Genomic DNA, 23,349 nt, shown 5'->3' on the forward strand with positions numbered 1-23,349 from the left:
GTGTAGTCAGTGTGTAGTCAGTGTGTAGTCAGTGTGTAGTCAGTGTGTAGTCAGTGTGTAGTCAGTGAGTAGTCAGTGTGTAGTCAGTGTGTATTCAGTGTGTAGTGTGTGTAGTCAGTGTGTAGTCAGTGTGTAGTGTGTGTGTATTCAGTGTGTAGTGTGTGTAGTCAGTGTGTAGTGTGTGTAGTCAGTGTGTAGTCAGTGTGTAGTGTGTGTAGTCAGTGTGTAGTGTGTGTAGTCAGTGTGTAGTCAGTGTGTAGTGTGTGTAGTCAGTGTGTAGTCAGTGTGTAGTGTGTGTAGTCAGTGTGTAGTCAGTTTGTAGTCAGTGTGTAGTGTGTGTAGTCAGTGAGTAGTCAGTGTGTAGTCAGTGTGTAGTGTGTGTAGTCAGTGTGTAGTGTGTGTAGTCAGTGAGTAGTCAGTGTGTATTCAGTGTGTAGTGTGTGTAGTCAGTGTGTAGTCAGTGTGTAGTGTGTGTGTATTCAGTGTGTAGTGTGTGTAGTCAGTGTGTAGTGTGTGTAGTCAGTGTGTAGTCAGTGTGTAGTGTGTGTAGTCAGTGTGTAGTGTGTGTAGTCAGTGTGTAGTCAGTGTGTAGTGTGTGTAGTCAGTGTGTAGTCAGTGTGTAGTGTGTGTAGTCAGTGTGTAGTCAGTTTGTAGTCAGTGTGTAGTGTGTGTAGTCAGTGTGTAGTCAGTGTGTAGTCAGTGTGTAGTCAGTGTGTAGTCAGTGAGTAGTCAGTGTGTAGTCAGTGTGTATTCAGTGTGTAGTGTGTGTAGTCAGTGTGTAGTCAGTGTGTAGTGTGTGTGTATTCAGTGTGTAGTGTGTGTAGTCAGTGTGTAGTGTGTGTAGTCAGTGTGTAGTCAGTGTGTAGTGTGTGTAGTCAGTGTGTAGTGTGTGTAGTCAGTGTGTAGTCAGTGTGTAGTGTGTGTAGTCAGTGTGTAGTCAGTGTGTAGTGTGTGTAGTCAGTGTGTAGTCAGTTTGTAGTCAGTGTGTAGTGTGTGTAGTCAGTGAGTAGTCAGTGTGTAGTCAGTGTGTAGTGTGTGTAGTCAGTGTGTAGTGTGTGTAGTCAGTGAGTAGTCAGTGTGTATTCTGTGTGTAGTGTGTGTAGTCAGTGTGTAGTCAGTGTGTAGTGTGTGTGTATTCAGTGTGTAGTGTGTGTAGTCAGTGTGTAGTGTGTGTAGTCAGTGTGTAGTGTGTGTAGTCAGTGTGTAGTGTGTGTAGTCAGTGTGTAGTCAGTGAGTAGTCAGTTTGTAGTCAGTGTGTAGTGTGTGTAGTCAGTGTGTAGTCAGTGTGTAGTCAGTGTGTAGTCAGTGTGTAGTCAGTGTGTAGTCAGTGTGTATTCAATTTGTAGTCAGTGTGTAGTCAGTGTGTAGTGTGTGTAGTCAGTGTGTATTCAATTTGTAGTCAGTGTGTAGTCAGTGTGTAGTGTGTGTAGTCAGTGTGTAGTGTGTGTAGTCAGTGTGTAGTCAGTGTGTATTCAATTTGTAGTCAGTGTGTAGTCAGTGTGTAGTCTGTGTGTATTCAGTGTGTAGTCAGTGTGTAGTCAGTGTGTAGTCAGTGTGTAGTCAGTGTGTAGTCAGTGTGTAGTCAGTGTGTAGTCAGTGTGTAGTCAATTTGTAGTCAGTGTGTAGTCAGTGTGTAGTCAGTGTGTATTCAGTGTGTAGTCAGTGTGTAGTGTGTGTAGTCAGTGTGTAGTCAGTGTGTAGTCAGTGTGTAGTCAGTGTGTAGTCAGTGTGTAGTCAGTGTGTAGTCAGTGTGTAGTCAGTGTGTAGTCAATTTGTAGTCAGTGTGTAGTCAGTGTGTAGTCAGTGTGTATTCAGTGTGTAGTCAGTGTGTAGTGTGTGTAGTCAGTGTGTAGTCAGTGTGTATTCAGTGTGTAGTCAGTGTGTAGTCAGTGTGTAGTCAGTGTGTAGTCAGTGTGTATTCAGTGTGTAGTCAGTGTGTAGTCAGTGTGTAGTCAGTGTGTAGTCAGTGTGTAGTCAGTGTGTAGTCAGTGTGTAGTCAGTGTGTAGTCAGTGTGTAGTCAGTGTGTAGTCAGTGTGTAGTCAGTGTGTAGTCAATTTGTAGTCAGTGTGTATTCAGTGTGTAGTCAGTGTGTAGTCAGTGTGTAGTCAATTTGTAGTCAGTGTGTATTCAGTTTGTAGTCAGTGTGTAGTCAGTGTGTATTCAGTGTGTAGTCAGTGTGTAGTGTGTGTAGTGTGTGTAGTCAGTGTGTAGTCAGTGTGTAGTCAGTGTGTAGTCAGTGTGTAGTCAGTGTGTAGTGTGTGTAGTGTGTGTAGTGTGTGTAGTCAGTGTGTAGTGTGTGTAGTCAGTGTGTAGTCAGTGTGTAGTGTGTGTAGTCAGTGTGTAGTCAGTGTGTAGTGTGTGTAGTCAGTGTGTAGTCAGTGTGTAGTCAGTGTGTAGTGTGTGTAGTCAGTGTGTAGTGTGTGTAGTCAGTGTGTAGTCAGTGTGTAGTGTGTGTGTAGTGTGTGTAGTCAGTGTGTAGTGTGTGTAGTCAGTGTGTAGTGTGTGTGTAGTGTGTGTAGTCAGTGTGTAGTGTGTGTAGTCAGTGTGTAGTCAGTGTGTAGTGTGTGTAGTCAGTGTGTAGTGTGTGTAGTCAGTGTGTAGTGTGTGTGTAGTGTGTGTGTAGTCAGTGTGTAGTCAGTGTGTAGTCAGTGTGTAGTGTGTGTAGTCAGTGTGTAGTCAGTGTGTAGTCAGTGTGTAGTCAGTGTGTAGTGTGTGTAGTCAGTGTGTAGTGTGTGTAGTCAGTGTGTAGTGTGTGTAGTCAGTGTGTAGTGTGTGTGTAGTGTGTGTAGTCAGTGTGTAGTGTGTGTATTCAGTGTGTAGTCAGTGTGTAGTGTGTGTAGTCAGTGTGTAGTGTGTGTGTAGTGTGTGTAGTCAGTGTGTAGTGTGTGTAGTCAGTGTGTAGTGTGTGTAGTCAGTGTGTAGTGTGTGTGTAGTGTGTGTAGTCAGTGTGTAGTGTGTGTGTAGTGTGTGTAGTCAGTGTGTAGTGTGTGTAGTCAGTGTGTAGTGTGTGTGTAGTGTGTGTAGTCAGTGTGTAGTGTGTGTAGTCAGTGTGTAGTGTGTGTAGTCAGTGTGTAGTGTGTGTGTAGTGTGTGTAGTCAGTGTGTAGTGTGTGTAGTCAGTGTGTAGTGTGTGTAGTCAGTGTGTGGTGTGTGTAGTCAGTGTGTAGTCAGTGTGTATTCAGTGTGTAGTGTGTGTAGTGTGTGTAGTGTGTGTAGTCAGTGTGTAGTGTGTGTAGTCAGTGTGTAGTGTGTGTAGTCAGTGTGTAGTGTGTGTAGTCAGTGTGTAGTGTGTGTGTAGTGTGTGTAGTCAGTGTGTAGTGTGTGTAGTCAGTGTGTGGTGTGTGTAGTCAGTGTGTAGTCAGTGTGTATTCAGTGTGTAGTGTGTGTAGTGTGTGTAGTGTGTGTAGTCAGTGTGTAGTGTGTGTAGTCAGTGTGTAGTGTGTGTAGTCAGTGTGTAGTGTGTGTAGTCAGTGTGTAGTGTGTGTGTAGTGTGTGTAGTCAGTGTGTAGTGTGTGTAGTCAGTGTGTAGTGTGTGTGTAGTGTGTGTAGTGTGTGTGTAGTCAGTGTGTAGTCAGTGTGTAGTGTGTGTAGTGTGTGTAGTGTGTGTGTAGTCAGTGTGTAGTCAGTGTGTAGTGTGTGTGTAGTGTGTGTAGTCAGTGTGTAGTGTGTGTAGTGTGTGTGTAGTCAGTGTGTAGTCAGTGTGTAGTGTGTGTAGTGTGTGTAGTGTGTGTAGTGTGTGTGTAGTCAGTGTGTAGTCAGTGTGTATTCAGTGTGTAGTGTGTGTAGTCAGTGTGTAGTGTGTGTAGTCAGTGTGTAGTGTGTGTAGTCAGTGTGTAGTGTGTGTAGTCAGTGTGTAGTGTGTGTAGTCAGTGTGAAGTGTGTGTAGTCAGTGTGTAGTCAGTGTGTAGTCAGTGTGTATTCAGTGTGTAGTGTGTGTAGTCAGTGTGTAGTGTGTGTAGTCAGTGTGTAGTGTGTGTAGTCAGTGTGTAGTGTGTGTAGTCAGTGTGTAGTGTGTGTAGTCAGTGTGTAGTTTGTGTGTAGTGTGTGTAGTGTGTGTGTAGTCAGTGTGTAGTGTGTGTAGTCAGTGTGTAGTGTGTGTAGTCAGTGTGTAGTGTGTGTGTAGTGTGTGTAGTGTGTGTAGTCAGTGTGTAGTGTGTGTAGTCAGTGTGAAGTGTGTGTAGTCAGTGTGTAGTGTGTGTAGTCAGTGTGTAGTCAGTGTGTATTCAGTGTGTAGTGTGTGTAGTCAGTGTGTAGTGTGTGTAGTCAGTGTGTAGTGTGTGTAGTCAGTGTGTAGTGTGTGTGTAGTGTGTGTAGTCAGTGTGTAGTCAGTGTGTAGTGTGTGTAGTCAGTGTGTAGTGTGTGTAGTCAGTGTGTAGTGTGTGTGTAGTGTGTGTAGTGTGTGTGTAGTCAGTGTGTAGTCAGTGTGTAGTCAGTGTGTAGTGTGTGTAGTGTGTGTAGTGTGTGTAGTGTGTGTGTAGTCAGTGTGTAGTGTGTGTAGTCAGTGTGTAGTGTGTGTAGTCAGTGTGTAGTGTGTGTAGTCAGTGTGTAGTGTGTGTAGTCAGTGTGTAGTGTGTGTAGTCAGTGTGTAGTGTGTGTAGTCAGTGTGTAGTGTGTGTAGTCAGTGTGTAGTGTGTGTAGTCAGTGTGAAGTGTGTGTAGTCAGTGTGTAGTGTGTGTAGTCAGTGTGTAGTGTGTGTAGTCAGTGTGTAGTGTGTGTAGTCAGTGTGTAGTGTGTGTAGTCAGTGTGTAGTCAGTGTGTAGTCAGTGTGTAGTGTGTGTAGTGTGTGTAGTGTGTGTAGTCAGTGTGTAGTCAGTGTGTAGTCAGTGTGTAGTCAGTGTGTAGTGTGTGTAGTCAGTGTGTAGTGTGTGTAGTGTGTGTAGTCAGTGTGTAGTGTGTGTAGTGTGTGTAGTCAGTGTGTAGTCAGTGTGTAGTCAGTGTGTAGTGTGTGTAGTCAGTGTGTAGTCAGTGTGTAGTGTGTGTGTAGTCAGTGTGTAGTGTGTGTAGTCAGTGTGTAGTCAGTGTGTAGTCAGTGTGTAGTGTGTGTAGTCAGTGTGTAGTGTGTGTAGTCAGTGTGTAGTCAGTGTGTAGTGTGTGTAGTCAGTGTGTAGTGTGTGTAGTCAGTGTGTAGTGTGTGTGTCTCTCACCAGAGGTAGCTGCTCGGGGAGGCGGACGGCCACCTGAGTCCTGCTGAGGAGAACATGGAGCCCTGAGGAACACAAAAAAAAACAACAACACACTGTTTACACTGCTTGACATACGTTATGTCGAGGGATGCTCCACCGAGTGGACCGGGCCTATGGGGTGGACCGGGCCTATGGGGTGGACCGGGCCTATGGAGTGGACCGGGCCTATGGGGTGGACCGGGCCTATGGGGTGGACCGGGCCTATGGGGTGGACCGGGCCTATGGAGTGGACCGGGCCTATGGGGTGGACCGGGCCTATGGAGTGGACCGGGCCTATGGAGTGGACCGGGCCTATGGGGTGGACCGGGCCTATGGAGTGGACCGGGCCTATGGGGTGGACCGGGCCTATGGAGTGGACCGGGCCTATGGGGTGGACCGGGCCTATGGAGTGGACCGGGCCTATGGAGTGGACCGGGCCTATGGAGTGGACCGGGCCTATGGGGTGGACCGGGCCTATGGGGTGGACCGGGCCTATGGAGTGGACCGGGCCTATGGGGTGGACCGGGCCTATGGAGTGGACCGGGCCTATGGGGTGGACCGGGCCTATGGAGTGGACCGGGCCTATGGGGTGGACCGGGCCTATGGAGTGGACCGGGCCTATGGAGTGGACCGGGCCTATGGGGTGGACCGGGCCTATGGGGATATTCTGCCATTTAAAGTGATGTTTAAAACTCAGTTAATGGGGCTCCCTAGTAATGTCAATACATTTAATGCAATAAACACTGATGAAAATGTGTGTGTGTGTGTGTGTGTGTGTGTGTGTGTGTGTGTGTGTGTGTGTGTACCTGCCAGCAGCCTGCAGAGGGGCAGGTGTATGGAAACCTTCTCCTGGGACACCTGGTACCTGAAGGTCTCAACAGCGTGTCCACACACACTGAGGCTGAGCGGCTGCTCTCCGTCAGCCAGAGAGGAGTGTGTGGCGCTGAGCAGCAACACACACTTCCTGTAGGCTGCCACCAGCACCTGCTCCTGTAAACACACACACACACACACACACACACACACACACACACACACACACACACACACACACACACACACACACACACACACACACACACACACACACACACACACACACACACACACACACACACACACACACACACACACACACACACACACACACACACACGTCAAGCAGCCGTGGACGTATATTATTGTTTATTATGACGTGATGAAAGATGGCTGTGGAAACTATATGATCAATGTTCATCATAAACATTGAACAGAAAAAAAGAAACTTGCAAAATTCTTGGGCTTTTTTACATTTGAATCATTTTATACTTTTTTGTATAGTATTATTTATTTGAGAAAGGCAATAAAAACTGGGGACATTTGGAAAAAGCGACATTTGTGAATAAAATATTTTGCTAAAGTAATCAAAATTATGAATTCCAAATTCAGTTTTTGAAAGCTACATTTTATATGATCATATGTCAAGACCGAAAAGGTAATTGGTTCTTATCTTTATAATAGAATTGTTTGAATACTTTTGAAAAATATGTATAAAAATGTATTATCTAAAAAACTCAATCCATTTATAAGTAAGGCTGGCTCTTGTGGAATAACCACAGAATACAGAAGCATGCCTTTAATTAAAACAATCATTAGTAAAGTAACTTACGGGAGACGTTTCCACAGCCATATTTCATCAGGTTGGAGAGGGACAAAAACTACTTCTTGGTTTAGAGTGGACCTCTCATGCTATATTGTAATAACATAGTGTAGGACCATACCTATATGAGGCATATTTATACTTTTTATTTTTCAAAATACCAAACAGATCATGCGTTTTAGCCATTCCTCATTTCGCTCAATTTAACAATATCTTTGCATCATGGGCTGATTCTGTGAGAACAGCACCACCTACAGGCCTGGCATATGTACTACAGCGTCTCCAGCTTTCAAACGGCAATGTCCGTGGCTACCCAGAGTACACAGAGTACCCAGAGTACACAGAGTACCCAGAGTACACAGAGTACACAGAGTACCCAGAGTACCCAGAGTACACAGAGTACCCAGAGTACCCAGAGTACACAGAGTACACAGAGTACTCACGTCGCTGCAGCACCACTCCTCCAGCAGAGATATGATGGGGCTCAGCTTCATCTGGAGAGTGAACGCTGCCTCCCACTCAGGCTCCATCTCTATGTGCTGCCCCACCTGCCTCACCACGGGGTCCATGCCCTGAGGGGGAGGGGGAGAGGGGGAGGGAGAGGGAGGGGGGAGAGAGAGGGGGAGGGAGGGGGGAGGGAGAGGGGGAGGGAGATGGGGAGGGGGAAGGGGGAGAGGGGGGAGGGGGAGAGGGGGGAGGGAGAGACAGGGGGTTAGGGTTACACCTTCACCTGACTGTGATCTGTTCTGAGGTCAGATGTCTCTCTGCAGGAACACCTTCACCTGACTGTGATCTGTTCTGAGGTCAGATGTCTCTCTGCAGGAACACCTTTACCTGACTGTGATCTGTTCTGAGGTCAGATGTCTCTCTGCAGGAACACCTTCACCTGACTGTGATCTGTTCTGAGGTCAGATGTCTCTCTGCAGGAACACCTTCACCTGACTGTCATCTGTTCTGAGGTCAGATGTCTCTCTGCAGGAACACCTTCACCTGACTGTCATCTGTTCTGAGGTCAGACGTCTCTCTGCAGGAACACCTTCACCTGACTGTGATCTGTTCTGAGGTCAGATGTCTCTCTGCAGGAACACCTTCACCTGACTGTGATCTGTTCTGAGGTCAAATGTCTCTCTGCAGGAACACCTTCACCTGACTGTGATCTGTTCTGAGGTCAGATGTCTCTCTGCAGGAACACCTTCACCTGACTGTGATCTGTTCTGAGGTCAAATGTCTCTCTGCAGGAACACCTTCACCTGACTGTGATCTGTTCTGAGGTCAAATGTCTCTCTGCAGGAACACCTTCACCTGACTGTGATCTGTTCTGAGGTCAGATGTCTCTCTGCAGGAACACCTTCACCTGACTGTGATCTGTTCTGAGGTCAGATGTCTCTCTGCAGGAACACCTTCACCTGACTGTGATCTGTTCTGAGGTCAGATGTCTCTCTGCAGGAACACCTTCACCTGACTGTGATCTGTTCTGAGGTCAGACGTCTCTCTGCAGGAACACCTTCACCTGACTGTGATCTGTTCTGAGGTCAGATGTCTCTCTGCAGGAACACCTTCATCTGTTCTGAAGTCTACACTTCCTTCATTTTGACCTGCTGGGGTTGCTCTTGTTTTAACTTATCTTTAAGTTTCAAAAATAAGCCTGAGGTCTTGTGATTTCTGCTTAATCCCCCACTCAGCTGCCATTTGACTGTTCAGAGCTACCTGTCTAAAGGTGAGTTACCTGTCTCCAGGTGAGCTACCTGTCTCCAGGTGAGCTACCCGTCTAAAGGTGAGCTACCCGTCTAAAGGTGAGTAACCTGTCTAAAGGTGAGCTACCTGTCTAAAGGTGAGCTACCTGTCTCCAGGTGAGCTACCTGTCTCCAGGTGAGTTACCTGTCTCCAGGTGAGTTACCTGTCTAAAGGTGAGCTACCTGTCTCCAGGTGAGCTACCTGTCTAAAGGTGAGCTACCTGTCTCCAGGTGAGTTACCTGTCTAAAGGTGAGCTACCTGTCTAAAGGTGAGCTACCTGTCTCCAGGCGAGCAACCTGTCTCCAGGTGAGCTACCTGTCTCCACGTGAGCTACCTGTCTAAAGGTGAGCTACCTGTCTCCAGGTGAGCTACCTGTCTAAAGGTGAGCTACCTGTCTCCAGGTGAGCTACCTGTCTAAAGGTGAGCTACCTGTCTAAAGGTGAGCTACCTGTCTCCAGGTGAGCTACCTGTCTAAAGGTGAGCTACCTGTCTCCAGGCGAGCTACCTGTCTCCAGGTGAGATACCTGTCTAAAGGTGAGCTACCTGTCTCCAGGTGAGCTACCTGTCTCCAGGTGAGCTACCCGTCTAAAGGTGAGTTACCCGTCTAAAGGTGAGTTACCCGTCTAAAGGTGAGCTACCCGTCTCCAGGTGAGCTACCTGTCTCCAGGTGAGCAACCTGTCTAAAGGTGAGCTACCCGTCTAAAGGTGAGCAACCTGTCTCCAGGTGAGCTACCTGTCTCCAGGTGAGCAACCTGTCTAAAGGTGAGTTACCTGTCTAAAGGTGAGTTACCCGTCTAAAGGTGAGCAACCTGTCTCCAGGTGAGCTACCTGTCTCCAGGTGAGCAACCTGTCTAAAGGTGAGCTACCTGTCTCCAGGTGAGCAACCTGTCTAAAGGTGAGCTACCCGTCTAAAGGTGAGCAACCTGTCTCCAGGTGAGCTACCTGTCTCCAGGTGAGCAACCTGTCTAAAGGTGAGCTACCTGTCTCCAGGTGAGTAGCCTGTCTAAAGGTGAGCTACCTTTCTAAAGGTGAGCTACCTGTCTCCAGGTGAGCTACCTGTCTCCAGGTGAGCTACCTGTCTCCAGGTAAGTTACCTGTCTCCAGGTGAGTTACCTGTCTCCAGGTAAGCTACCTGTCTAAAGGTGAGTAACCTGTCTAAAGGTGAGTAACCTGTCTGAAGGTGAGCTACCTGTCTCCAGGCGAGCTACCTGTCTCCAGGTGAGCTACCTGTCTAAAGGTGAGCTACCTGTCTCCAGGTGAGCTACCTGTCTAAAGGTGAGCTACCTGTCTCCAGGTGAGCTACCTGTCTAAAGGTGAGCTACCTGTCTCCAGACGAGCTACCTGTCTAAAGGTGAGCTACCTGTCTCCAGACGAGCTACCTGTCTAAAGGTGAGCTACCTGTCTAAAGGTGAGCTACCTGTCTCCAGGCGAGCTACCTGTCTAAAGGTGAGTAACCTGTCTAAAGGTGAGCTACCTGTCTAAAGGTGAGTAACCTGTCTAAAGGTGAGCTACCTGTCTCCAGGCGAGCTACCTGTCTCCAGGTGAGCTACCTGTCTAAAGGTGAGCTACCTGTCTCCAGGTGAGCTACCTGTCTAAAGGTGAGCTACCTGTCTCCAGGTGAGCTACCTGTCTAAAGGTGAGCTACCTGTCTCCAGGTGAGCTACCTGTCTCCAGGTGAGCAACCTGTCTAAATGTGAGTTACCCGTCTAAAGGTGAGCAACCTGTCTAAAGGTGAGCTACCTGTCTCCAGGTGAGTTAGCTGTCTCCAGGTGAGTTAGCTGTCTCCAGGTGAGCAACCTGTCTAAAGGTGAGTTACCTGTCTCCAGGTGAGTTACCTGTCTCCAGGTGAGTTAGCTGTATCCAGGTGAGCAACCTGTCTAAAGGTGAGTTACCCGTCTAAAGGTGAGCTACCTGTCTCCAGGTGAGCTACCTGTCTAAAGGTGAGTTACCTGTCTAAAGGTGAGCTACCTGTCTAAAGGTGAGTAACCTGTCTAAAGGTGAGCTACCTGTCTCAAGGCGAGCTACCTGTCTCCAGATGAGCTACCTGTCTAAAGGTGAGCTACCTGTCTCCAGGTGAGCTACCTGTCTAAAGGTGAGCTACCTGTCTCCAGGTGAGCTACCTGTCTAAAGGTGAGCTACCTGTCTCCAGGTGAGCTACCTGTCTAAAGGTGAGCTACCTGTCTCCAGGTGAGCTACCTGTCTCCAGGTGAGCTACCTGTCTAAAGGTGAGTTACCTGTCTAAAGGTGAGCTACCTGTCTCCAGGTGAGCTACCTGTCTCCAGGTGAGCAACCTGTCTAAATGTGAGTTACCTGTCTAAAGGGGAGCTACCTGTCTCCAGGTGAGTTAGCTGTCTCCAGGTGAGCAACCTGTCTAAAGGTGAGTTACCTGTCTCCAGGTGAGTTACCTGTCTCCAGGTGAGTTAGCTGTCTCCAGGTGAGCAACCTGTCTAAAGGTGAGTTACCCGTCTAAAGGTGAGCTACCTGTCTCCAGGTGAGCTACCTTTCTAAAGGTGAGCTACCTGTCTAAAGGTGAGCTACCTGTCTCCAGGTGAGCTACCTGTCTCCAGGTGAGCTACCTGTCTAAAGGTGAGTTACCTGTCTAAAGGTGAGCTACCTGTCTCCAGGTGAGCTACCTGTCTCCAGGTGAGCAACCTGTCTAAATGTGAGTTACCCGTCTAAAGGTGAGCTACCTGTCTAAAGGTGAGCAACCTGTCTAAAGGTGAGCTACCTGTCTCCAGGTGAGTTAGCTGTCTCCAGGTGAGTTAGCTGTCTCCAGGTGAGCAACCTGTCTAAAGGTGAGTTACCTGTCTCCAGGTGAGTTAGCTGTCTCCAGGTGAGCAACCTGTCTAAAGATGAGTTACCTGTCTCCAGGTGAGTTACCTGTCTAAGGGTGAGTTACCTGTCTAAAGGTGAGCTACCTGTCTCCAGGTGAGCAACCTGTCTAAAGGTGAGCAACCTGTCTAAAGGTGAGCAACCTGTCTAAAGGTGAGTTACCTGTCTCCAGGTGAGTTACCTGTCTAAAGGTGAGCTACCTGTCTAAAGGTGAGTTACCTGTCTAGAGGTGAGCTACCTGTCTCCAGGTGAGTTACCTTACTAAGGGTGAGTTACCTGTCTAAAGCTGAGTTACCTGTCTAAAGGTGAGTTACCCGTCTAAAGGTGAGCTACCTGTCTCCAGGTGAGCTACCTGTCTCCAGGTGAGCTACCCGTCTAAAGGTGAGTTACCTGTCTAAAGGTGAGCTACCTGTCTCCAGGTGAGCAACCTGTCTAAAGGTGAGTTACCCGTCTAAAGGTGAGCTACCTGTCTCCAGGTGAGTTACCTGTCTAAAGGTGAGTAACCTGTCTAAAGGTGAGCTACCTGTCTCCGGGTGAGTTAGCTGTCTCCAGGTGAGCAACCTGTCTAAAGGTGAGTTACCTGTCTCCAGGTGAGTTACCTGTCTAAGGGTGAGTTACCTGTCTAAAGGTGAGCTACCTGTCTAAAGGTGAGCTACCTGTCTAAAGGTGAGTAACCTGTCTAAAGGTGAGCTACCTGTCTCCAGGTGAGTTAGCTGTCTCCAGGTGAGCAACCTGTCTAAAGGTGAGTTACCTGTCTCCAGGTGAGCAACCTGTCTAAAGGTGAGTTACCTGTCTCCAGATGAGTTACCTGTCTAAAGGTGAGCTACCTGTCTAAAGGTGAGTTACCTGTCTCCAGGTGAGTTACCTGTCTAAGGGTGAGTTACCTGTCTAAAGGTGAGCTACTTGTCTAAAGGTGAGTAACCTGTCTAAAGGTGAGTAACCTGTCTAAAGGTGAGTTACCCGTCTAAAGGTGAGCTACCTGTCTCCAGGTGAGTTACCTGTCTAAAGGTGAGTAACCTGTCTAAAGGTTAGCTACCTGTCTCCAGGTGAGTTAGCTGTCTCCAGGTGAGCAACCTGTCTAAAGGTGAGTTACCTGTCTCCAGGTGAGTTACCTGTCTAAGGGTGAGTTACCTGTCTAAAGGTGAGCTACCTGTCTAAAGGTGAGTTACTTGTCTCCAGGTGAGTTACCTGTCTAAAGGTGAGCTACCTGTCTAAAGGTGAGTTACCTGTCTAAAGGTGAGCTACCTGTCTCCAGTTGAGCTACCTGTCTAAGGGTGAGTTACCTGTCTAAAGGTGAGCTACCTGTCTAAAGGTGAGTAACCTGTCTAAAGGTGAGCTACCTGTCTGCAGGTGAGCAACCTGTCTAAAGGTGAGTTACCTGTCTCTAGGTGAGTAACCTGTCTAAAGGTGAGCTACCTGTCTCCAGGTGAGTTAGCTGTCTCCAGGTGAGCAACCTGTCTAAAGGCGAGTTACCTGTCTCCAGGTGAGTTACCTGTCTAAAGGTGAGCTACCTTTCTAAAGGTGAGTAGCCTGTCTAAAGGTGAGCTACCTTTCTAAAGGTGAGTTACCTGTCTCCAGGTGAGTTACCTGTCTCCAGGTGAGCTACCTGTTTCCAGGTGAGTTACCTGTCTAAAGGTGAGCTAACTGTCTCCAGGTGAGCTACCTGTCTAAAGGTGAGCTACCTGTCTAAAGGTGAGTAGCCTGTCTAAAGGTGAGCTACCTGTCTAAAGGTGAGCTACCTGTCTCCAGGTGAGTTACCTGTCTAAAGGTGAGTAACCTGTCTAAAGGTGAGTTACCTGTCTAAAGGTGAGCTAACTGTCTCCAGGTGAGCTACCTGTCTAAAGGTGAGCTAACTGTCTCCAGGTGAGCTACCTGTCTAAAGGTGAGCTACCTGTCTAAAGGTGAGTAGCCTGTCTAAAGGTGAGCTACCTGTCTAAAGGTGAGCTACCTGTCTCCAGGTGAGTTAGCTGTCTCCAGGTGAGCAACCTGTCTAAAGGTGAGTTACCTGTCTCCAGTTGAGTTACCTGTCTAAAGGTGAGTTACCTGTCTAAAGGTGAGCTACCTGTCTCCAGGTGAGTTACCTGTCTCCAGGTGAGTTACCTGTCTAAGGGTGAGTTACCTGTCTAAAGGTGAGCTACCTGTCTAAAGGTGAGTTACTTGTCTCCAGGTGAGTTACCTGTCTAAGGGTGAGTTACCTGTCTCCAGGTGAGCAACCTGTCTAAAGGTGAGTTACCTGTCTCCAGGTGAGTTACCTGTCTAAGGGTGAGTTACCTGTCTAAAGGTGAGCTACCTGTCTAAAGGTGAGCTACCTGTCTAAAGTTGAGCTACCTGTCTAAAGGTGAGCTACCTGTCTAAAGGTGAGTTACCTGTCTAAAGGTGAGCTACCTGTCTAAAGGTGAGCTACCTGTCTAAAGGTGAGCTAACTGTCTCCAGGTGAGCTACCTGTCTAAAGGTGAGCTAACTGTCTCCAGGTGAGCTACCTGTCTAAAGGTGAGCTAACTGTCTCCAGGTGAGCTACCTGTCTAAAGGTGAGCTACCTGTCTAAAGGTGAGCTACTTGTCTAAAGGTGAGCTACTTGTCTAAAGGTGAGCTACCTGTCTAAAGGTGAGCTACCTATCTCCAGGTGAGATACTCGTCTCCAGATGAGTTACCTGTCTCCAGGTGAGTTACCTGCATACACTTGAGCAACTCCAGAAAAGCATCGAGACCTTCGAGAAACTTCAGTCGCAGCTGATCGCTCCATTCAGAGGGCCGGCTGATCAGCACGTACCTGCACATACACGTATTACAGGTGTATAACTGGTATAGAAATGAGTGGTAACCGGTGTATAGCAGGTATGTAACAGATAAAGCAGATGTGTATGTGTTCCTCACTTGAGGTCTCCGATGAGACTCTGCACGCGTCCGAACTTGAAGGCCTGTTGCGCCGTGTATCGGTCGAACTGGAAGCGTCCCTGAAGGTCTCGGTGACGCAGGTGATCCACAAACGTCCTGATGATGGTGGTCATAAGATCCTGCTCCACCATCAGCATCCGGGCCTGACACATACACACACACACACACGCACTGTGGGACATGTTGCTGTGACAGACAGGTGTGTGTGTGTGTGTGTGTGTGTGTGTGTGTGTGTGTGTGTGTGTGTGTGTGTGTGTGTGTGTGTGTGTGTGCTCCTCACCATGGTGGGCACAGTGAACAGCTGCACTGACAGAGACGTCACTGACACCACCCGCTCGTGGTCGTCCTCCATGAAGTCTGTCTGCAGCCGTCTGTAGTTCTGAGAGAAGGGCGATAACATGGTGATTATATATATGTATTATATGTGTGTGTACGGTATATATTGATGGGGAGTACCTTGGCGAACTGGATGGCAAAGACCTTCTTGTACTTCAGGTCCATGAGGAGGCTGTTCATCAGCAGCTGGTGGTAAACGTTCCTTGCTCCTGCAGAGCACACATCAGATTTATACATATTTATATACTGGATATATATATATATATATATATATATATATATATATATATATATGAGTAAGTAAGGTGTGCAGTCACCTTTCCACATTTTGGAGTCGTTGAGCATCAGTTTGTCCACCAGAGAGGAAAACTGTCCCTCCGGAAGCTTCTGGAGACACACCTGACACAGAGTCCTCCTGAGACCGTCTGCGACACACACACACACACACACACACACACACACACACACACACACACACACACACACACACACACACACACACACACACACACACACACACACACACACACACACACACACACACACACACACACACACACACACACACACACACACACACACACACACACACACACACACACACACACACACACACACACACACACACACACACACACTGTAGTCTCACAGAGCAAAGCACTGTGGGTAATGTAGTCTCACAGAATGAAGCACTGTGGGTAAGGTAGTCTCACAGAGCGAGGCACTGTGGGTAATGTAGTCTCACAGAATGAAGCACTGTGGGTAAGGTAGTCTCACAGAGCGAGGCACTGTGGGTAAGGTAGTCTCACAGAGCAAAGCACTGTGGGTACTGTAGTCTCACAGAATGAAGCACTGTGGGAAGGTAGTCTCACAGAGCGAAGCACTGTGGGTAAGGTAGTCTCACAGAGTGAAGCACTGTGGGTAAGGTAGTCTCACAGAGCGAGGCACTGTGGGTAAGGTAGTCTCACAGAGCAAAGCACTGTGGGTACTGTAGTCTCACAGAATGAAGCACTGTGGGAAGGTAGTCTCACAGAGTGAAGCACTGTGGGTAAGGTAGTCTCACAGAGCGAAGCACTGTGGGTAAGGTAGTCTCACAGAGTGAAGCACTGTGGGTAAGGTAGTCTCACAGAGTGAAGCACTGTGGGTAAGGTAGTCTTACAGAGTGAAGCACTGTGGGTAAGGTAGTCTCACAGAGTGAAGCACTGTGGGTAAGGTAGTCTCACAGAGTGAAGCACTGTGGGTAAGGTCGTCTCACAGAGTGAAGCACTGTGGGTAAGGTAGTCTCACAGAGCGAAGCACTGTGGGTAAGGTAGTCTCACAGAGTGAAGCACTGTGGGTAAGGTAGTCTCACAGAGTGAAGCACTGTGGGTAAGGTAGTCTTACAGAGTGAAGCACTGTGGGTAAGGTAGTCTCACAGAGTGAAGCACTGTGGGTAATGTAGTCTCACAGAGCGAGGCACTGTGGGTAAGGTAGTCTCACAGAGCGAGGCACTGTGGGTAAGGTAGTCTCACAGAGTGAAGCACTGTGGGTAATGTAGTCTCACAGAGCGAGGCACTGTGGGTAAGGTAGTCTCACAGAGCGAGGCACTGTGGGTAAGGTAGTCTCACAGAGTGAAGCACTGTGGGTAAGGTAGTCTCACAGAATGAAGCACTGTGGGTAAGGTAGTCTCACAGAGCAAAGCACTGTGGGTAAGGTAGTCTCACAGAGCGAGGCACTGTGGGTAAGGTAGTCTCACAGAGTGAAGCACTGTGGGTAAGGTAGTCTCACAGAATGAAGCACTGTGGGTAAGGTAGTCTCACAGAATGAAGCACTGTGGGTAAGGTAGTCTCACAGAGCAAAGCACTGTGGGTAAGGTAGTCTCACAGAGTGAAGCACTGTGGGTAATGTAGTCTCACAGAGCGAGGCACTGTGGGTAAGGTAGTCTCACAGAGTGAAGCACTGTGGGTAAGGTAGTCTCACAGAATGAAGCACTGTGGGTAAGGTAGTCTCAGAGCAAAGCACTGTGGGTACTGTAGTCTCACAGAATGAAGCACTGTGGGAAGGTCGTCTCACAGAGTGAAGCACTGTGGGTAAGGTAGTCTCACAGAGTGAAGCACTGTGGGTAAGGTAGTCTCACAGAGTGAAGCACTGTGGGTAAGGTAGTCTCACAGAGTGAAGCACTGTGGGTAAGGTAGTCTCACAGAGTGAAGCACTGTGGGTAATGTAGTCTCACAGAATGAAGCACTGTGGGTAAGGTAGTCTCACAGAGTGAAGCACTGTGGGTAAGGTAGTCTTACAGAGTGAAGCACTGTGGGTAATGTAGTCTCACCTGAGTACTGGATGATGTTTCCCATCCAACTGAGTGCTCGGAGGGCGAAGCACTGATGAGCCACGACTGAAGAGTGCATCACCTGCACTCTGAGAGGCTTAGACTGCCTGCTGGTGTTCCTCTGGGGGAGAGAGGGGTTAGAGAGGGGTGAGAGAGTGGGTGAGAGAGAGGGGTGAGAGAGAGGGGTGAGAGAGGGGGGTGAGAGAGGGGTGAGAGAGAGGGGTTAGAGAGAGGGGGTGAGAGAGGGGGGTGAGAGAGTGGGGTGAGAGAGGGGTGAGAGAGGAGGGTGAGAGAGAGGGGGTGAGAGAGGGGGGTGAGAGAGAGGGGGGAGAGAGAGGGGGTGAGAGAGAGGGGTGAGAGAGAGGGGGTGAGAGAGAGGGGTGAGAGAGAGGGGTGAGAGAGAGGGGGTGAGAGAGAGGGGTGAGAGAGAGGGGTGAGAGAGAGGGGGTGGGAGAGGGGTGACTCACTCACACTCACTCACAGGGTGCGTCTCACTTCGATTAAATGGATTCCTTGCGTCCCTCACTTGCGTCGTTTCCCTGCGTGTAGTCCCTCCCTCCAGGGAAGCATGGAGAGAGGAAACCACGAGAAGCAGGGAAACAGTTTTCAGAGCAATGGGACGTCCTTTCCTCCGGAGCGTCACGTGAAGCGACGTCCGTTTGTGATGACGCCGCACAGCTGATCGCCTGACAGCAGCCAGATCAGTGCCAGCGCTGCATCGTCCAATCAGTGAGCGATACACAGTAAGGGGGCGGGGCGAGTGTCTGAGGATTTAACGGAGGATGGTCTGGTGGTTCCTCGATTATTACATTACATTTAGCTGAGGCTTTTATCCAGAGAGACTTACAATAAGTGCGTTCAACCAACAAGATACAAACTTGAAGAAAACAGAATCATATAAGTTCATCAGGTTTCATAGAGCCAAACATTTCAAGTGCTACTCAACTGGCTTTAGATAAGCCAGCCCTTTATTAGTATATAAGTGCTTTGTTAGTAACTCTATCTCTGGAAGTGGAGTCCAAAGAGATGAGTTTTCAGTCTGAAGAAGATGTGTAAGCTTTCTGCTGTCCTGATTTCAATGGGGAGCTCATTCCACCATTTTGGAGCCAGGATAGCAAACCCACGTGTTTCTGCTGATGGGAACTTGGTTATCGATCCTCGATCCTCCGGCACAAATAAGGCCATTGGGACGCTACTCAAGATGGCTCAGACAAATCAACTTCCGGTGATACAGAGACCGAGGAGCGAGGAAATGAAACATAAGAGAAGTGAAACGCACCCACACACACACACTCACTCACACACACACTCACTCACACACTCACACACTCACCACGATCACAGACTTGGCCTGGTCACAGAACTGGAAATCTCCGAATCGCACCGACTTCCTGCCCTGCAACACACACACACACACACACACACACACACACACACACACACACACACACACACACACACACACACACACACACACACACACACACACACACACACACACACACACACACACACACACACACACACACACACACACACACACACACACACACACACACACACACACACACACACACACACACACACACACACACACACACACACACACACACACACACTGCTGTGTACAGTATGATATATGATGTCATGTGATAATAATGATGATAACGATGAAGTGACTGACGTCTCGGTCCACGGTCGTGGCGAAGCTCACTGCCTCCTTCTGGCTGCAGCTCACAGCTTTCTGCAGAGTGTAGATCACCTGCTCGTAGGTGTGCACCTCGTCATTAAACAGCATGCACAGGTACGTGTCTGCCCACTCCCTGCACGCACGCACGCACGCACACACACACACACACACACACACACACACACACAGAGTGAACGTGAGTGTGTGTGTGTGTGTGTAAGTGTGTGTGAGTGTGTGTGTGTGTGTGTGTGTGTGTCTGTGTGTGTGTGTGTGTGTGTGTGTGTGTGTGTGTGTGTGTGTGTGTGTGTGTGTGTCTGTGTGTGTGTGTGTGTGTGTGTGTGTGTGTGTGTGTGTGTGTCTGTGTGTGTGTGTGTGTGTGTGTGTGTGTGTGTGTGTGTGTGTGTGTGTGTGTGTGTGTGTGTGTGTGTGTGTGTGTGTGTGTGTGTGTGTGTGTGTATGTGTGTGTGTGTGTGTGTGTGTGTGTGGTGTGTGTGTGTGTGTGTGTGTGTGTGTGTGTGTGTGTGTGTGTGTGTGTGTGTGTGTGTGTGTGTGTGTGTGTGTGTGTGTGTGTGTGTGTGTGTGTATTACGGGGGCTCCAGGCCTGCAGGCAGCGTCTCCTCCTGATCCCAGGTCAGCATCTCCACAGAATACTCGCAGCACCGAGAACAGACACACACACCTGGAGACCAGGTCAGCAGGGAGCAGGGAGACAGGGTCCTGAGAGACAGACAGGTGAGAGACAGACCAGGTCAGCAGGGAGCATGGAGAAAGGGTCCTAGAGAGACAGACAGGTGAGAGACAGACAGGTCAGCAGGGAGCATGGAGAAAGGGTCCTGAGAGACAGACAGGTGAGAGACAGACAGGTCAGCAGGGAGCATGGAGAAAGGGTCCCTGAGAGACAGACAGGTGAGAGACAGGACAGGTCAGCAGGGAGCATGGAGACAGAGTCCTGAGAGACAGACAGGTGAGAGACAGACAGGTCAGCAGGGAGCATGGAGACAGGGTCCTGAGAGACAGACAGGTCAGCATGGAGACAGGGTCCTGAGAGACAGACAGGTGAGAGACAGACAGGTCAGCAGGGAGGACAGGGTCATGAGAGACAGACAGGTCAGCAGGGAGACAGGGTCCTGAGAGACAGACAGGTGAGAGACAGACAGGTCAGCAGGGAGCATGGAGGACAGGGTCCTGAGAGACAGACAGGTGAGCGACAGACAGGTCAGCAGGGAGACAGGGTCCTGAGAGACAGACAGGGTGAGAGACAGACAGGTCAGCAGGGAGACAGGGTCCTGAGAGACAGGGTCCTGAGAGACAGACAGGTGAGAGACAGAGAGGTCAGCAGGGAGCATGGAGACAGGGTCCTGAGAGACATACAGGTGAGAGACAGACAGGTCAGCAGGGAGATAGGGTCCTGAGAGACAGACAGGTGAGAGACAGACAGATCAGCAGGGAGACAGGGTCCTGAGAGACAGACAGGTGAGAGACAGACAGGTCAGCAGGGAGCATGGAGACAGGGTCCTGAGAGACAGACAGGTGAGCGACAGACAGGTCAGCAGGGAGACAGGGTCCTGAGAGACAGGACAGGTGAGCGACAGGACAGGTCAGCAGGGAGCATGGGAGACAGGGTCCTGAGAGACAGACAGGTGAGAGACAGACAGGTCAGCAGGGAGCAGGGAGACAGGGTCCTGAGAGACAGACAGGTGAGAGACAGAGAGGTCAGCAGGGAGCATGGAGACAGGGTCCTGAGAGACAGACAGGTGAGAGACAGACAGGTCAGCAGGGAGACAGGGTCCTGAGAGACAGACAAGTGAGAGACAGACAGGTCAGCAGGGAGCATGGAGACAGGGTCCTGAGAGACGGACAGGTCAGCATGGAGACAGGGTCCTGCAGAGACAGACAGGTGAGAGGCAGACAGCAGGGAGGACAGGGTCCTGAGAGACAGACAGGTCAGCATGGAGACAGGGTCCTGAGAGACATACAGGTGAGAGACAGACAGGTCAGCAGGGAGATAGGGTCCTGAGAGACAGACAGGTGAGAGACAGACAGATCAGCAGGGAGACAGGGTCCTGAGAGACAGACAGGTGAGAGACAGACATGTCAGCATGGAGACATGGTCCTGAGAGACAGACAGGTGAGAGACAGACAGAGTCAGCATGGAGACAGGGTCTGAGAGACAGACAGGTGAAGACAGACAGGTCAGCATGGAGACAGGTCCTGAGAGACCGACAGGTGAGAGACAGACAGGTCAGCAGGGAGCATGGAGGACAGGGTCCTGAGAGACAGACAAGGTGAGAGACAGACAGGTCAGCATGGAGACAGGGGTCCTGAGAGACAGACAGGTGAGAGACAGACAGGTCAGCAGTGAGACAGGGTCCTGAGAGACAGACAGGTGAGAGACAGACAGGTCAGCAGGGAGACAGGGTCCTGAGAGACAGGGTCTTGAGAGACAGACAGGTGAGAGACAGAGAGGTCAGCAGGGAGATAGGGTCCTGAGAGACAGACAGGTGAGAGACAGACAGGTCAGGCAGGAGGCAGGGAGACAGGGTCCTGAGAGACAGACAGGTGAGAGACAGACAGGTCAGCAGGGGAGCATGGAGACAGGGTCCTGAGAGACAGACAGGTGAGAGACAGACAGGTCAGCAGGGAGCATGGAGACAGGGTCCTGAGAGACAGACAGGTGAGAGACAGACAGGTCAGCAGGGAGACAGGGTCCTGAGAGACAGACAGGTGAGAGACAGACAGGTCAGCAGGGAGCATGGAGACAGGGTCCTGAGAGACAGACAGGTGAGAGACAGACAGGTCAGCAGGGAGAAGGGAGACAGGGGTCCTGAATAATGTGATCTACTATAGAATAAAGAGATCTACTATAGAATAAAGTGGTCTACTATAGAATAAAGAGATCTACTATAGAATAGAATAAAGAGATCAACTATAGAATAAAGAGATCTACTATAGAATAAAGAGATCTACTATAGAATAAAGTGGTCTACTATAGAATAAAGAGATCTACTATAGAATAGAATAAAGAGATCAACTATAGAACAAAGAGATCTACTATAGAATAAAGAGATCTACTATAGAATAGAATAAAGAGATCAACTATAGAACAAAGAGATCTACTATAGAATAAAGAGATCTACTATAGAATAGAATAAAGAGATCAACTATAGAATAAAGAGGTCTACTATAGAATAAAGTGATCTACTATAGTATAGAATAAAGTGATATACTATAGTATAGAATAAAGTGATCTACTATAGTATAAAGTGGTTTACTATAGAATAAAGAGATATACTGTAGAATAAAGAGATATACTGTAGAATAAAGTGATCTACTATAGAATAAAGAGATCTACTATAGAATAAAGTGATCTACTATAGAATAGAATAAAGAGATCAACTATAGAATAAAGATACCTACTATAGAATAAAGAGATCTACTATAGAATAAAGAGATATACTGTAGAATAAAGTGATCTACTATAGAATAAAGAGATCTACTATAGAATAAAGAGATCTACTATAGAATAGAATAAAGAGATCAACTATAGAATAAAGATACCTACTATAGAATAAAGAGATCTACTATAGAATAAAGAGATCTCCTATAGAATAAAGTGATCTCCTATAGAATAAAGTGATATACTATAGTATAGAATAAAGTGATCTACTATAGAATAAAGTGATCTACTATAGTATAGAATAAAGTGATCTACTATAGAATAAAGTGGTTTACTATAGAATAAAGAGATATACTGTAGAATAAAGTGATCTACTATAGAATAATGTGATCTACTATAGAATAAAGAGATCTACTATAGAATAATGTGATCTACTATAGAATAAAGAGATCTACTATAGAATAATGTGATCTACTATAGAATAAAGTGATCTACTATATAATAAAGAGATCTAATATAGAATAAAGTGATCTACTATAGAATAAAGTGATCTACTATAGAATAAAGTGATCTACTATAGAATAGAATAAAGAGATATACTATATAATAAAGTGATCAACTATAGAATAAAGAGATCTAATATAGAATAAAGTGATCTACTATAGAATAAAGTGATCTACTATAGAATAAAGTGATCTACTATAGAATAGAATAAAGTGATATACTATATAATAAAGTGGTCTACTATAGAATAAAGAGATCTACTGTAGAATAAAGTGATCTACTATAGAATAAAGATATCTACTATAGAATAAAGTGATCTACTATAGAATAAAGTGATCTACTATATCATAAAGATATCTACTATAGAATAAAGTGATCTACTATATCATAAAGATATCTACTATAGAATAAAGAGATCTACTGTAGAATAAAGTGATCTACTATATCATAAAGATATCTACTATAGAATAAAGAGATCTACTGTAGAATAAAGTGATCTACTATATCATAAAGATATCTACTATAGAATAAAGTGATCTACTATAGAATAAAGAGATCTACTATAGAATAAAGAGATCTACTATAGAATAAAGAGATCTACTATAGAATAAAGTGACCTACTATAGAATATAATAATGTGATCTACTATGGAATAATGTGATCTACTATAGAATAGAATAAAGTGATCTACTATAGAATAAAGTGATCTACTATAGAATATAATAAAGTGATCTACTATAGAATAAAGTAATCTAATATAGAATATAATAATGTGATCTACTATGGAATAATGTGATCTACTAATAGAATACGAATAAAGTGATCTACTATAGAATAAAGTGATCTAATATA

At 47.5% G+C, this 23,349-nt stretch overlaps 1 protein-coding gene across 12 annotated transcripts in view; it reads right to left on the reverse strand.

Annotated features, from left to right (window-relative positions):
• ubr2 (ubiquitin protein ligase E3 component n-recognin 2) overlaps window positions 1–23,349 on the reverse strand; it is a 73,013-nt gene that overhangs the window by 39,253 nt on the left and 10,411 nt on the right. For all 12 annotated transcript variants that reach the window (XR_013804640.1, XR_013804641.1, XR_013804642.1 and 9 more), the window contains exons 6-16: window positions 18,591–18,729; window positions 18,240–18,302; window positions 16,907–17,027; window positions 14,916–15,023; window positions 14,719–14,807; window positions 14,543–14,641; window positions 14,242–14,405; window positions 14,038–14,137; window positions 7,245–7,373; window positions 5,969–6,152; window positions 5,145–5,206 (exon numbers count right to left, since the gene is read on the reverse strand). Coding sequence is in view for 1 of the 12 variants with exons in the window: in XM_079695708.1 (XP_079551834.1) it covers window positions 5,145–5,206; window positions 5,969–6,152; window positions 7,245–7,373; window positions 14,038–14,137; window positions 14,242–14,405; window positions 14,543–14,641; window positions 14,719–14,807; window positions 14,916–15,023; window positions 16,907–17,027; window positions 18,240–18,302; window positions 18,591–18,729 (1,258 nt within the window). In the remaining 11 variants the exon portion in view is untranslated. The remainder of the gene's footprint in view (window positions 1–5,144; window positions 5,207–5,968; window positions 6,153–7,244; window positions 7,374–14,037; window positions 14,138–14,241; window positions 14,406–14,542; window positions 14,642–14,718; window positions 14,808–14,915; window positions 15,024–16,906; window positions 17,028–18,239; window positions 18,303–18,590; window positions 18,730–23,349) is intronic.

Source organism: Notothenia rossii, assembly GCF_949606895.1.
Source record: "Notothenia rossii genome assembly, contig: scaffold_64, whole genome shotgun sequence".
Classification (NCBI taxonomy): Eukaryota; Metazoa; Chordata; class Actinopteri; order Perciformes; family Nototheniidae; genus Notothenia; species Notothenia rossii.